The sequence below is a fragment of the Pecten maximus genome, chromosome 12, assembly GCF_902652985.1.
Source record: "Pecten maximus chromosome 12, xPecMax1.1, whole genome shotgun sequence".
Taxonomy (NCBI): domain Eukaryota; kingdom Metazoa; phylum Mollusca; class Bivalvia; order Pectinida; family Pectinidae; genus Pecten; species Pecten maximus.
In genome coordinates this window covers 31,705,881-31,722,125 of record NC_047026.1, presented here as the reverse complement: position 1 = coordinate 31,722,125, position 16,245 = coordinate 31,705,881, and the positions used below count along the sequence as shown (strand labels likewise).

The 16,245-nt window shown below is 36.1% G+C and overlaps 1 protein-coding gene and 1 long non-coding RNA gene across 2 annotated transcripts; one reads left to right on the top strand and one right to left on the bottom strand.

Moving 5' to 3' along the window:
• Window positions 1–409: 409 nt before the first annotated feature.
• On the bottom strand, window positions 410–1,306 carry LOC117339837. The gene is made up of 2 exons (XR_004535328.1): window positions 1,174–1,306; window positions 410–862 (listed from the first exon to the last, which is right to left on the bottom strand). It is a non-coding gene; the product is annotated as an uncharacterized LOC117339837 (long non-coding RNA).
• A 1,397-nt stretch (window positions 1,307–2,703) lies between these two features.
• On the top strand, window positions 2,704–5,757 carry LOC117338991. The gene is made up of 3 exons (XM_033900356.1): window positions 2,704–2,829; window positions 4,013–4,140; window positions 5,330–5,757. Exons 1-3 carry the CDS (start codon window positions 2,726–2,728, stop codon window positions 5,755–5,757), a joined length of 660 nt encoding a protein of 219 aa, XP_033756247.1. The 5' UTR covers window positions 2,704–2,725.
• Window positions 5,758–16,245: the final 10,488 nt, after the last annotated feature.

The window sequence follows — 16,245 nt, the reverse complement described above, 5'->3', positions numbered from 1 at the left end:
TAGCGCCAAGGTTTCACGCCTTTGTATTACCTCCCTTTCTTGGGCCTTCTCTAACTCAAGCTCCATTTGTAATACCTCTTTCTTTTCCTTCGCTTCTTCCTCCCTAGCGCGAGCTTGCTCCTCCCTCGCCCAAGCTCTGTCATTTCTCTCTAATACTTCTGCCTTTTTCTTTTCTACATATGCTTTCAAATCTTCACCCTCTAAACCAAAACTCTTGCCTGCTTGCATCCACGAACTCAAATCAGTCATACTGCTTTTTGGCAAGTGTCACAAAAAGGACGTTAGATTAATAATATAAATATACAGATTGGAACAATCAGATCTATCCCACCGCTGCCACCAAAATGTCACGAGGTTTGGGAAAGTAATTTGACGTCGTCCTTGTTTTAACAATTGACAAACTCCAAAATAACAAATTATGTACATTTATTTACAAACTAAACACAACAAAACAAACATGAAATGCATAATCGTTAATCTTGCAGGTTTCTCTCACACACACTCAAAGATACTTACACCTACGTTATGTACTTTAAATTACAGAATTAGCCTAGAGTCAAATTGCAAGTAATTTTAAATGTAACACGCGCGAATGTCTTTAACAGGTACAATTTCATCACTGGTCTGATTTCACTGGTCTTCCCAACGTATCCGATGGGATGTCCCAACAAGGTTGACTCAAGGTCGCATAGGTTTCACAAGGTTAAATAGGCTCCTCAAGGTCATTATATAGGTTCCTCTGAGGCCTAGGTATCTTCAGGTTATACACAGGTTCATCAAGGTCATACATAGACTCCTCAAGGTCGTATATAGACTCTTCAAGGTCGTATATAGACTCTTCAAGGTCGTATATAGAGGTTACCTACAAGGTATAATCAATGACATAAATACCTAACCTGGACCTAACTCTTCTCTACATATTAATGTCATTACCAAGTAGTTTTAATCTCTAACAACATATGTACATATATCATATTCAATTCATACAATTCTTTTGATCAACATGTCCAGGCCATTATGACCGCTACAATACACATACATTTGCTATCCATAACTCACTCTTTCCAAAGATAATATTTACACACTATCAATATCTAAAGAAATACTCAATATAACATTACCATTCTCGCTAACTTTCACTGTCACTGAACACCACAAAGTTGTAATACTCACATCAACTCCCCAAGTTACTTCATCCGGAAAACCCTGGACACAGGCTTTACCACAGACTTTTATGGACACACAGTCCTTGGAAAAATAGGCACACAGCCGTTCGGACACACAGTCCTTCAAAATAGGCACACAGCCACATGGACACAGTCCTACAAACACTGTACAAAGGGCACACAGCCACAGACGTCACAGCTTCGAAGCACACAGCTTGGAAATAACATATTTACAGGCACACAGCCATAAATAGCACCCAGCTAATATAATGTCATCTTGACAGGCACCATAGTAGGAGTTTAGGCACCCAGCCCTCCTATATAGCCCTATACTTTACACCCAACCTCTCTGGTCAGAGTCCTGCCTGGTACTGTCCAACTCTACCTTGGGTAGATAGTGAAGTAAACCTCATGTGCATGCTCTTCACATGATCCCCAACTTTCCTCAACTTACCTGAGAAGTGTCAGTGTTGGCATACCCAGCCAAACCAGTTTTACTACTCACCTGTTATGTTCTCCCTCATTATATTCCTCCGAACATAAAGTAATTAATTTCAAATGAATAACAAACACATTAATGGGATTGCAGCTCGTTGCTCATTCATTTTAATCGATAACACATCAAAATCAAATATGTTCATGAACAAAACCATCGCCCCACAACGCCTATCCTCCTATAAACCTCTGCTAACCGGCATAACTACGATATACGCGACTATACATTTAACCTGAATACACCTTACGGTTCTAGCACGTATATGTATACGAAGAGAACCAAATATAACAAAAAATAAATCAACGTGTATGTAGTGTTGAGCAACGAACTCGAAAGACCGCATAGAGCACGTGCGTGCCTTATATAGCCCTACACCACGTGACATCCAACCCGATGACCACCCTATGAACTACCGAATACTTACGAAAACAACCGAACTTAATTTCATTTATGTTCTCCCTCATTATATTCCTCCGAACATAAAGTAATTAATTTCAAATGAATAACAAACACATTAATGGGATTGCAGCTCGTTGCTCATTCGAAAAGCAAAGGTGTGTGAAAAAGATATTACGTTTAGATATTTAAATTCAAAGACACTGACAACTGTGTACTTAGTGGATCCTTTATGTATCCGTCCTTAGCTACGTCTGACTTCCATCGACCATGGGCCTTTAACAGACGAGCAGACACCTGCTGATTTTTCGACACCTCAGTCGCCCCACCACTCCTTAAACTATGTAAACCAAACTTCTTTCTGTCTAGGCCTATAGATGACAGAGCATCCAAAAGTAACTCCCTCGCCCTGGTGTACGATAAAGGTTTATTCAAATTACATAACTTATAACTGTTCGATTTTTTACAAGAAACAACTGCGCGAAAAATAAAAGCGTCAGGACTAGCTCTAAGTATCTACACATCCACAACACTGGACAATTTACCTCCCCTGTCCTAGCGATAACAACCTTATTCCCTCTTCTATATATGTCCGCATATCAAACTTTTTTTATACTGTGGAAACAGAGTTATCGCCCCTGTTACAATAACGCGCGAAACAAAAAAAATGGCGAACCTTCTGGGATGTTGTGGAATCGGCGCCCGTCGGACCTCTGAGCGAAGGCCAAGATACATTATTGGCCCAAACAGGGAGCGGGTGAGTTCCTATTAGTAAGTACTTACTTTCCCACGTTTTAATATGAGTGTAAACATGTGAAACTGGACAAATAATGTTTTCAAACAATCGATGTGGGACAGAAAGCGGTGTCGGGTGAAAAAAGTCCTGAGTTCCTCCATCAAGGTGTCACACATAGCCTAGTCTAGATTAGCATGAGGACTTTGTCGTATGCATCACTTGATTGTGTATGTATAACACGAAATTAAAACTTATTATTAGAAGTAATTATTACAGTAATAAAACCTACTACACGAAAATGACTGCCACATTATACAGGGTCGTGGAAAATTTGTTGCATTCGATGCGTTTGACCGTGCAAAACATTTTCAGAGGGTTTTTTGGGGGTTTTTTTTTTGGGGGGGGGGGTAATTGTTTGTTTTTGTTTAACGTCCTATTAACAGCCAGGGTCATTTAAGGAAGTGCCAGGTTTTGGAGGTGGAGGAAAGCCGGAGTACCCGGAGAGGGGGGGGGGGGGGGGGGGGGGGGGGGGGGGGGGGGCAATATAAAAATAAAATTCGGTAACAATGACATGGAAGGGCAGGAATGCTCCACCAGTCAACGATCGATGTCATTTTTTTCACAGAAATTTATTTAATCTAACCCACCCACCCCTAGATCTACCCGTATCCTCATGATCAGTGTCTCCCATCCGTTCACTACAGTCCTCCTTCTTAAGTATTGGGGATATAAATAGATTTTGAGGGCTGTATGAACTGTATTCAGTTCGGGTTTATTTTGCTTCATTTATATCATGTGTACCCGGGCAAACCAATGGATTCTTTCATATGCCTGTGCGATATGCTTCCAAAACCAGAACAGGAGGAGGCAGGGCGTTCATTGCTGACGTCACTGAGGATCTACCCATATCCTCTGTCTCCCATTCGTTCAATACAGTCCTCCTTAGTATTGGGGATATATATTTTGGTATCTTGTATTTCGTAGGAATGGTTTAAAATTAGATATTTATTATTGATATCATAATATAATTAATCGGCCAAATTACCTTGGTTTGATTCCTGTCTTTGAATGGTCAGCAATTATATAGATACCTGGTATGTTAACTAGTTCTAGCTAATGAGCTATATATATACGTGTAGCTATTTATGTTTACAAATCAATTGCATACACAATACAATTTGTTTTTGAGAATTAAATGTTTATTCATATCTTCTATAGTGACTTGGAAAAGCTGTCGCTGCCAATTGCAAGGAGCAGGCGAAGGACATCACATGTGGATAAATATTATCCAGTAGAGATCATAGAAGAATCAAAAGACGGTGGTTACTGCAAGGTTCATTATAAAGGTGAGAAAAAAAGAATATCATTGATTGTCACTGACTGTGAATAAAAACAAGTTGATAAATTTGCAGTTTCTGTCTGCATAATACCGGGGTATGTTACTGCTCAGTGCTGTTACAGAGAGTTGTGACATATGCAAGAATATACATGTATATACCCGGTATGTATACCGTATATAAATTACCTGAGTGAAGTCACTGCATATCGGGCGAATTAATAGAGTTTTTCACTGCCTTGGGGTTTTGGCAGGAATGTCTGACCCAAGACATGATTTACAAATTACATCGTTGTTATTTGGAATCGGTTTTCATGATGGGAAACAATATTTTACCATAAGCAGACAATCCCTCTTCCAAGATCAAAGTATAAGTTTATTTATCCTGTCCATTTGTGTCAGGCCTTTGTAGGCTAATAGGGCATAGACTCAGGCTCTGGTAGTGTATATAGAGTCATTAAAAAATTATGTGAGGTTCATTAAGAGTTAATAAGTCCTCCATCGGGGGCGCGGCTAGCTAAATATATCCTTATATTAAACCTATAGGGCATTGGAGCTTTTAAAATGATCAAGGTATGTAGATCCACTTAGGTGAGAGTTGTGTTTAGACATTGACCTACATTTTAGAAAAAAACATGTCTGGACTGTATTTCCTGTATTATGTAGGGCACTTACTCGGTAACCTTTTGGGTCCATCTAGCTATGTGTAGGACGAGGTGAGATGTCATACCAGAATCGGGTCACTGTGCCCTACATTTTACTGTTGACCTCCCCCCACCTCAGTTTCGGGTAAAAGCTTGTAGGGGCTCTCTCCATAACCATGAGGTACTGAAATATCATGCTTGATGTACTTAATAGAGGAATGATAAAGTGACAGCACTCATTAGACATTATAAAAATGTGAACTTATGATTCAAGATGGCCACATTTGGTCAAAATTTGGTTATTATCCTGTTTTAATAATATTTGGCCTTATTTGTAGTCGGCACGGCGAAATGAAGAATTTTGAAGCATTCATTTTGTGAGGAAAACACCCAAACACACAATATAGCATTTCATGGTCACAGAGTGATTCAAAAACATGTTGCCCTTAATTGACAAAATTTGAAAGATTGAACTATTTTGTATTAAATGGGGCGGGGGCATTTATATAATGCAGACATGAAAAATTATTTAATGTGTTATTTTTTTTATTGTAGGATGGCATCATCGCTATGATGAGTGGAAAAAAAAGGAGGACATTAGAGTAAACAGGGAATTGGAAACAACCAATGGGAAAGTTGCAGAGCTGAAGATTGACATAAAAAATTCACTAAGATATACAAAAACTGATAGTAAGGTGTTTATACGTATGAAAATGGACACCGAACAGTTTGAGCCTCTAAGGCAAGTTGGAATAATTTTCAAAGAAACAAGGATGAAGACAATTTTCACAGTTGACAGCAGACAATCCTTAGAAAAAATATTTGGTGTGGGTTGGGATTATCTTGTCCAAAATCAACACGGTGATAGCTATTATATAAAAACTGTAACTGTCAGATTTTGGCTTAGACAGAAAAAGAACAAGACAGAATTCAACGTGTACCCCGACCACCTTGACAAAAGTCGAAATCCCACAGGGCACTGAACTCGTCTTTAGTTTCGTAAAAGTCCCAGGAAACAGTGGAATGCTTGCGTCTTTCCTCAATAGTTCACATTTATAAAGCATGTCGTGATGATTTGCCTGAAGTTTGAACTAATCAAGAATCATGGTTGTTTTATCCTGTGGAGTTTTATTTGGTATACTTCAGAAACATTTTTGGAACAAAGCATTAAGTTACGACAATATGGTGGAATATCAACGAATTTTACAAGATCAGTGTGTATTGTCGTTTGCAACAAATGAGAGGCATTTAAACACATTGAGAGCGGAATTATTTAGACTCAAAACAAGGGGGCTACGTGCAAAGGTCAAAGGAGGATCTCAGTTTAGAAAATTTATGAAAGATATTGAACAATGTAAGTATTCATGGGAAGTACCTCTGCAAAGACACGAGTGTGAAGTTTTATTACAGAAACAAAAGGAAGAAATGGAAACTTTAAAGAAAGAAAATGCAGATCAGAAGAAAGAATTAAGTACCCTAGAAGAGAAATTTTATAGTTATATCAAATCCACAGAAAAACAGTCAATGACGTCAGGAAAGGATAATTTGGAAAACCACACTATTCCCATTAAACGAAAACCATTTGAAGACTGCACTCCAGCATACCAGTCAAAAAGGAGGAAATGTGATGCGGCAGCTTGTAAGACAGCTCTGAGTTTCTTGGAACAGGAAGGTGTGAAACCAATATCTGTGTTAGTTTCAAGAAATGGGAAAAAAGAAGTTCTCCAGATCTATGAGAGTGAGAATAAAGAAAATCATCAAAATGTAAGCATAAGACAACTTGATGACATGAACACTCTGATTTACATACTTGATACATTAAATGTATCTAAAGAAGCGTACCACGAACTCAGTATGCTGTTCAAAACATTACCCCGCAGCACTGCGATTCAGGATTTCATATCCAAGATAAACTCAAATTTTCGAATAATTGAAACTCCTGATGGGTTGGGTGTTCAGCAGTCATTTAGGCAACATCTTGAAGTAATTTTGTCCCATTTACTACTTGAAAACCCTAATTTTGTTCCAGATGGTAAGTTAGTCATCAAACTTTCAGGTGATGGTACCAACGTAGGAAAAAGACTTCATCTCATTAATTTCACATTCACAATTGTAAATGAGAATAGAAGTAGCTCCGCATCGGGAAACTACCCCCTTTGTATTGTTCGTACCAAAGAAAATTATTTGGGTTTAGCAGAAGCATTAGGTGACCTTAGAGAGGAAATAAATATGCTACAAGGTGAGACGATAGAAGTTGGTTGCCGAAAGTTTTCTTTGAAAATAATGCTCGGTGGGGACTATAAATTCCTATTGATTGCCTGTGGAATTCCATCAATTGCATGCCAACATGTGTGCGTGTACTGTAAATGTGACAAAAAAGAAAAATTGGATTTAGAAAAATCTTGGTCCATGCTGGAAGAAAGTAAAGGTGCTCGTATGGTGTATACTGTTGATACTTCAAAGCCAAAAAAGGGAAAGAAAGATCTAGGTTTTTCTGTCAAGAATCCACCATTGTTTCAGTGTGTTACACCTTTACATGTTGTCATTGATAATTTACACATGTTTTTAAGGATCAGTGACAAATTATTTAATCTGTTGATTGCAGAACTTAGGGTTTTAGATAATATTACTTCCAACACCACATTTAAGTCAGACTTGGACAGGAAAAAAGTGAAACACATTGCATCTCTGGAAAGCTTTTTACAAAGGCTGGGTATAAATTTTGAGCTCCACATCAATAGAGAAACCAATAAACTAGAGTTTAGAGAATTAACTGGTCCTGAAAAACTGAAAATTCTCAGTCATTTTAAAGCTAGCGAATTATTTGAAGACCAGGTTAGAGCAGGTCTGGTACAAAAGGTTTGGGATGATTTTAAACAACTGAATGAACTGATTAAGCTTGAAAAACCAAACGCAGATGATGTTGAAAGTTTAGCAAAGGAATGGTGCGAATTGTACGCAAGTACATTTCAGACAAGGGACATTACTCCTTACATACATGTTTTAAGATACCATGTTGCAGAGTTGATTAGACTCCATGGCAATATAGTGTCTTTCAGCCAGCAAGGTCTTGAGAAGCTAAATGATATGATAACAAAGCAATACTTCCGTGGAAGTAGTCACAAGGGAAGTAATGCACTCAAACAGGTCATGGAAAAACAAAACAGAATTGTGTTGCTTGAAAATTATAAAAGGAAAAAAGAAGAAAGATGCTGCAGTTTATGTAGAGAATCGGGCCACAGTGTATTGACATGTCCTAACCTAATAAAGGAATGACTTGGTCCCTATAGTTGTGTGTATTGCATTTTTGGGATGATCGAAAAAAACATGGCTGACAGGCAGCCATCTGAAATTTTATTAGTTATTTCTCAGATTGGAAAAAAATAGGATGACAGAGCTATGTTCATTTTGAAAGTTTGTTATCCAAATATCTCAAAAAGTACAGAAGAGATGTTTATCAAATATAATGTACAATGTAGGTCTTATTTGGGCCATAATTGTGCATATTCTTGGATTGACAAAGTAGCAAAACAAGCACACCCCCCTCCATTTATTTCTCCAGCGGTGGGTGTCCGATAACTATATATATATAAATATACAGCCATATAATTTAGTTTTTTGTTTCAATGATTGGCAAAGCTAATTTGTGGCAGTAGTATAAATATTAGTTTCAAGTTTCAATGGACGCATGCAGATCCAATACATATCCGGTATGTCTTTCAATGACTATATGTCCCTCATGTCTTTTGATCTCCGAGAGTGTGATATTTTATTTTTGTTGATTTAAACTGCCAGGTAGGCATTTTATGTTTTGTTAATGAAATTTAAAGAAAACTCTTGTGTTTGCGTTTTTATTCCGCATTGTAGCAGTATCTTTGCAAGAACGGGCTTCGTTATAGGATCTTTTCAATAGGGGGGAGGAAGTTGTGTCGACACCGGCATGAAGTTCGGTAACTACAATGTATGATTAACGGTGTTATTTTTAGACGAATCATATCTTTTATTTGATTGGCTTATTCTTGGAAACCTCCACCACGTGATCTCTTGTGTAATAGTTGATCTGGCGCTGTTTACTTATAAAACATAGTGAAACCAGCCAGGTTAGTCAGTGCATGACGTCGTTGACCTATATATTTTTGCTATCGGGTAGTCGTCTTCTCGTAGTGAATAACGTGGTTTTTAAGACTTTGATCATATTCCATTGACGTGTGGTACAAAGCAGAAGGATTTATTATTTCATTTGTAACTGTAATAAATATAACGTTCAGTTTTAGACAATGATAACCTAGTAAATTATGTTTCTGAGGCGTGCAACTTAAGCGTGGAAAAACGAAAGAGTTCTCAATTCAAGGGAGACAACCTAAGGTTGTATAAAAATAGTTTCATATGTTTTACTGCGTTCAATGACAATACTCATGTATTCCTTAAAAACAGTTATATGTTTAACCCTCAACTGTGCTATCTCGTTAAACCTTAGAAAACCTGCGAATCCTATCAAAAACATATTACACAATCTTAAATTTGGAAGATTAGTAAGGTCCGAACCGTACTTTGATATTATCCTCTTGATAATGTCCGAAGAAATGGGTTCCTTCTTTTGAACTTCCTTACACACCATACGCCTCGCTCCTTCCAATAACAGTAGAATTAATTTATCCTCGCAAGGATTAGATAGCAAATGTACGTCATGATATCTCTTAATACTGTAGTAAAAAGAGTTGATAACGGACTCCGATTCGTTCATCTGGACCCGCGCACTAATAAAAACTGCTACTGTGGAATCTGCGGCCGGTAAACAACTTAAGCCTTTGGAATCACACCAGCTCCTGAATATCCTGAAATAAGTGTCATACTTCGAGTTGGTCCGTTCGCTTCTCCCTTTTCGTATAATAGAAGGAATTTGATGAGCGGCTGACTTGAACTCTGAATCATCCGAAGCCCGTATAGACTGTAATATAGCCCCAATTCCCCGGCCGTCCGTAACAGCACCTGAAGACTTCAGTGGGGCTCTCTGAAATTTAAAAGAAAAAATGCTCGATATGACAAGACATTCACTGAAAAGAAATCCACTTATACCAAAATATCTCGTTTCGACATGGTCGTATTTTTTTTTTTTTTTTTTTTTTACAGTATCGAAATCGACTTCATTTCAGCATGGCTGTAATACAACATACAATGTACATATATGTGTCGCCTAGATTTCCTGTAGCATGGCTTATTTTATTGTGTCATGTTTGTAGCCACTCACACAGAGACTGACCTTCATCTTCTCATGGAGAAATTGATTTTTAATGCCAGTACATTACTGTCAAATTTTCCATCTGTGAAAACACTGTTCACATCGGAACCGGAGACAAAAAAGTTTGACGGCTTGACAAATTCTATATGATCTTCTATGAATGTGTGAAAACATAATTTCTGCTCATTCCAAATAATAGGCCAATATATAGCAGACACCCACTTGGGAACTATCAAAATCCCGCTAGCCTTGCAAATCTGACAATCTGCCAGAACTCTTGGTACTAAATAAGGAGGGGGCACAAGCCAATTCATACCCACGGACCAATCATATGCAAACGCATCAACACCTGATGTACATGGTACCCAAAACTTAGAATAAAATGTGTCAAGCTTCTTATTATTGCAATCAGCAAACCTGTCGCATGTACAGGGTCCCCATTTTCTATTTAGTTATGTAAACACATTATCGGATACCGACCAATCGTCAAAATCGAACATTTTACTGTACATATCTGCCTCAACGTTAAGCTCTCTGGGTACCCATTCGACCTCAATCTTAATGCTAAATTTTATACATAACTTGTAAACACTTAATGCTAACTTCTGCAAAGCCTCCACCATGCTACCTTTGCTAACTATCCTGACCACATTTTGATTATCTGTGTAAACTTTAACAAGTTTTCCTGATAAAATACTGCCCAGCGAAAGCAAAACGATTTCTACGGTTCTTAACTTTCTCCAAGTAGAACTTTGTAATTTCTCCTCCTCATTCCACATTAAGTGTACTACATTTTTGTCAGAACCTACTGTGAAACCCGCACCGGCGAAACCACTCGCATCTGTAAACACTATACTTTCTGGTGTATTGTGTACCTTAGTAACGGGATTACTCGGAATACCCTCTAGACTCCCCAACCAAAAAGTTAGTTAATTTACTGCCTGAGATGATACAGAGAATACTCGATCCCACGAATCCCTGTGACAAACAAGCATAGACAAATGCCTTGTCATCAGCTGACAAATACTACCTAGAGCAGGTTTAAAGGATATTATCTTTCCTACTACCGAAGCTAAGTCTCTTGCCGTTAAACGGAATTTTTTATGTTGGAAACTTTCAATCAGTCTTGTAATTGAAACTATCTTTTTTCTAGGAATCTCTAAATGTCCAGTCTCCAAATTCCATAAGAAACCCAACCAAATGATTTGCTTAGTAGGAATGAACTGCGATTTTTCAAAATTTGGCACAAATCCTGAACTTAAAATAGAATCTCTAACGAACTGAGAAAAACGAGTACATTGATTTTTTCCCGCGCACCACCAACCATCATCTAAATATACCACAATGGGAATTCCATGCATACGCCAATATTTTACAAGTACGCGTACAACCTTGGTAAAAATGTGACCGGCTGAACTGAGGCCGAAAGGTAAAACAGTAAACTCGTAATAACTTGTATCATTCCCAGTTTTCCAAGAAAACCCAAGAAATTTCTGATGTTCAGAATGAATATCAATATGATGATAGCCACTTTTGAGATCAAACTTGCACATATAAAAACCTTGCCGCGCATAATGTAATGCCTCGTTCACTATGGAGGGTTAAAAGGGACATAAGTCAAACATACTATTTTCAATCTTTTTTCTTACTTTTTTTTACTTTTCTAATTGCAACTTCTCATTATTTGTCATTACTGCTTTATTTCTCACAATTTTAATGCTTCATTTTACGTTATTACTTTTTTGAATTCAAAACTCTTTATTTTTAACATTTTATCTTCAATTGTGCATTTTATCTTTTTTTTTTTTACTGTTGTTAAGATTTTATATTTAAACTTTAAAGTTTGAATAAAACTGTATTGTTCTCCAATTTTACAACTTGTAAAATAACTATTTTTGCTAAAACATGTTACATGAAAGATGAAAACTAAAAATGAAGAGAGAAAGAAAGGGGGAAAAGTAAGAAATAGAAAGTTAGAATTATGTCCCAAAAAACCCTTGTGCAATTTTTCATCTTCATTCTATCGCCAGAGGGTGCTCAAATCAATCGCTTCGGAAGTAAGGATTACTCCCTACAGCAGCCATGGCAACAGTGACTCTCAAATTCCTACTAATGCCCGACTGAAACACTTCATCATTGTTTGGATTAAGCTTTGGCCCTAAATTATACACTCACTGCTTTTTATCCTTAATATTCGAAATAATATCAATATTATATCCTCAGATGATAAAATCCTAGTTAAAAAAAGTGTTTACGACACAGAGCCCGTTTTTTCGTGTCTGCTCCGGTTGAATGGCACAGGCAGTAGATTCTAGGCCAAGAGCTCGAAGTACTAGACTGGTTTTCGTAGTTTCGCATATCATCACAGGTGCCTGACTCGTTTTATAAAATAATAACATATAGAGTACATATAAACTCTATATGTTATTATTTTATAAAACGAGTCAGGCACCTGTGATATCATACAGCAATCTAATTAAAATCTAGATGGTCATTCTCACTATGTTATGAGCAACGTGTAGTGATAATGACCACTTAGATTTTAATTAGATTGATCATACAGCGCCCGTACTGCCAGTTCCAAGACTTCGGATATAACGGTTAGACTTCCATCAACCGATGATTTTGCCGAATATTGATTCAATAGACTATAGGCTATGAAATTGTAAATTTCATTTCGGGACTTCCCCATAGTTCAAAGTCAGTATCAAGCGTCTTTGTCAGTGGTCCGTGTCAAGCAAATTGGGAGATTGTCTAATTTTTTTATTCGAAAACTTCTTCAGTAGTGTTGGGAATCACTAATAAGTTCATTATCAATCATCATCACATCGAAATTGATCGATCATGAATATAACTTTAGGGAAATATCTTATTACCCATGTAATTATCAAGAACAGGTGAGCGAGTTATCTCCCTTTTTCTATCACAGATGAAAATTAAGTAATTAGCAAGTTTTAAATTATTTATGTGAATTTGACCAATAATTCATGTAAAGGAAGCTTAATAATGCATAATAAATCATATTTTTATTTTTAAATAACTTTTTCAACCTTTTATCAGGTAGCAGTGTACACCAGTTTAATTGCCCTGGAGTTTCTGAAAATTAAGTGGCAAATTATCTCTTATTCTTATATATATTTGCTTTGTTATTTGTTAGCTTTGTTTATCACCCTTTGAATAGCCAGCTGCGTCAGTTTGAGGCAGGGTCTCCTTGTAGTAGTTAGTGACTACCTCTGAACAACATGCAGGAGACCTGTCTGTCCACAAGCCATCCAGGAAATGGAGCTTACCAAGCAAAATAAATAAAAAAAAATTCAAATAAATGATTTAAACTTCTTGTAAGGTAGCAGTGTAGACCAGTTTGCCAAGATTCTAAAAAATAAGTAGCATCTTTAAGTCTGAGGCTGGGTCTCCTTGTAGTAGTTGGTGATTACCTGACTAAACAACATACAAGAGGCCCATTGCATGCCATCCAGAACAAAAAGGGTAAAGTGGTCTTGTCCAAAGACATATCCATGACAGCACATACCGGACTGATTGTCAGCTTCCATTTTCTTCTGCAGGATAACTGTTCAAACTATACTTCTTCTATATATATAATACTAATATACTTGGTGTATTTGGTTTAACGTCCTATTAACCGCTAAGTTCATTTAAGGACGTGTCGGGTTTAGAGGTGGAGGAAAGCCGGAGTACCAGGAGAAACACTACTGGCCTATGGTCAGTACCATGGCCAGTTAACTTCCAACGTAGGTTTCGAACTAACAACCCAGAGGTGGATAGCTAGTGATATTAAGTGTCATGACACCTTAACCACTCGGCCACCGCGGCCCCTCAGTAATAAATAATTAACTATCTTACAGTGGCAATAGTACCAAAGAAGTGAAAATTGTGGAAAATTTGTTTCTTAATATCTAAATGGCTTGAAATTGAGAGAGTACTTCTACAAAATGAAATGAAAACCATATTTTATGCAAAGTCTCAAAAACATTTTAATGAATTTTTTTTTTAAGTAGAACATAGAGGATAATTACTTGCGGTCTAAGGCCTGCAATTTCAGTACCTGTTTAAAACTTTTTAATTTTTATTTGTTACAGTTGCAATTGTAAAAGATGTGAAAATAAAAGAAAATGGTGTTATCCCAATATCAAAATAGTTTGATATTGAGAAAATAGTTCTACAATATGAAATTAAAACCAGATTTTATGTAAAGTTTCAAAATCCTGAATTTGTTTCTTCAGTAGAATATAGAGGGAAATTAACTGCAGTCTTTGGCCAACAATTTGTAACACCCTTCCTAATGTAAATGTTTGCATATGTTGGTGTTGGCCTAAAAAAAAGAAACATATAAACTATTTACATGTACACTAGTCCTACTGTAGTGCTGCTGTATTTCACCTGTGTGGAGATGACAGTATGAAGAAGACTATCTTGTAGAATGGTGGTCATTGTTTGAATTTGTCAAATAATTTTCTATAATACCTTTATAAAAGTAAAGTTTAAATTCAAAAGATAAAAAAAAAAAACTACTTTGTTGCCCAACATTGAATTTAACATAGTGCAACACAGTAAATACATAATAGTTCCAAAAACTTAAGTATAAATTTGTCAGAATTGGTGTCTTGCACATTGTTTTCTTTGGTATATGTAAGCGAAAGGTTGAAATATGTTGGAATGATATTTAAAGCAAAGATATTTCAAAATTTACCACTTGCTACCTATGTGCAGATGATATTTTGGAGAAAAACTATTTTGTAAAATAGTGATAACAAAATATTAGCAATTCTTTAATTTTGACAAGTAGTTTTCTATTATACCTTTTGTAATAAGTTGAAACTGATTACAAATTCAAAAGACAAAACTACAACATGGTTCCACCTCCTTAATTAGTTAATTGACTTGTGATATAACAATCAACATAATTTTAGTAAAATTTTCTCAGAACAGGTTTCTCGCACATGGTTTTCTTTGGCACATGTAAGCAAAGGGTTGAAATATGTTGATATGGAATTGATAATAAAGCAACTTATATTTATAGATATTTGAAAATTTACTAATTCATGAAATTTCAAAGTAAACTATTTTGTAAAATTGTGATAGCTAAAACCTCATGGTGACTCTTTGATTTTGTCAAATAATTTTCTATCTGATAATTTTTTGTAATAAATTGAAATTGATTTAATTTTAAAAGATAAAAAAAAATGCATGACATCTTTCTATACACCCAAAGCAACATAATTTTTCCTAATGCAACATAATAATTGACAATATTTTAGCTTAAAATTTGTCAGAACAGCTTTCTTGCATATTGCTTTCTTTGGTGCATAAAAGTGAAGGGTTTAAATATATTTGAAAACTTATTAAATTTATTAATCAATGCAACAGATGATATAATTTGACACTGTCAAAATTTAAAGCATTAGGCCCTAGAACATATCTACAATGTATATTTCATTAAGAATTTGAGAAAAAAACTTCTATTACTGAAAAAGAATTATTTAATATACTGCTAGTGTGTACTGAAGTACATGTACAGTATACGTAGTTCCTTGAAAGTTCGTGTCATCGTACTTAGCTAATGTGTACGAGATATGATTCTCGAAATGTCGTTGCTCCACAACATAAACAAATATCAGCTGATCAAGACATCAAAGCATAAACTAACGACACAGTAATTTCATTAAACAAACAAACAACAAAGACATTTTAAAAATATTACATATTTAAACGTCACCTGTCTCTAAAACGTGAATGAACACGTAACATTTACACTAGACCTAGGAAACCTACTGGAAACCTACGACTCCATAAGAGATTAGATTTGTTATCGAAAAGATGAACGTTGGTCTAGCTGATTGACCCACTTCCGTCACAAAAGTTGAGCGATGTCGTAAAACGACACGGAAAATCGTCAAAAAGAAACATTTTATGGGTACACAAACGGTGTCTCAATACTAATAATTACATATCTAATAAGCAAAATGCCTAGGATTTAACCGTTTTGATAAAATCATAATATGAAGTTACCAGTTGGTGGTTGATGGGGAGCGCCCCGTGATTATATATTTATGTTTAGATTTTACTGCCCCCTGGTGTTAGAATAGTTGGGGAAAATGCATCAAGGGTTTTTTGGGACATAATTCTGAAACACTTACATTGTTGTTGTGAAACAAAATATACTTAAATAACCAAATAGGAAAAGAAGAAAATGCGATATTAAACTACTAAATTT

What these genes read in the sequence shown, in the direction of transcription:
- LOC117338991 (XM_033900356.1), top strand. Translation starts at nt 2,726, where the DNA reads ATGGCGAACCTTCTGGGATGTTGTGGAATCGGCGCCCGTCGGACCTCT. An exon ending in GAGCGGGTGAGTTCCTATTA is followed by an intron (nt 2,830 to 4,012) that starts GTAAGTACTTAC and finishes TATCTTCTATAG; the next exon opens with TGACTTGGAAAAGCTGTCGC. An exon ending in CTGCAAGGTTCATTATAAAG is followed by an intron (nt 4,141 to 5,329) that starts GTGAGAAAAAAA and finishes TTTTTATTGTAG; the next exon opens with GATGGCATCATCGCTATGAT.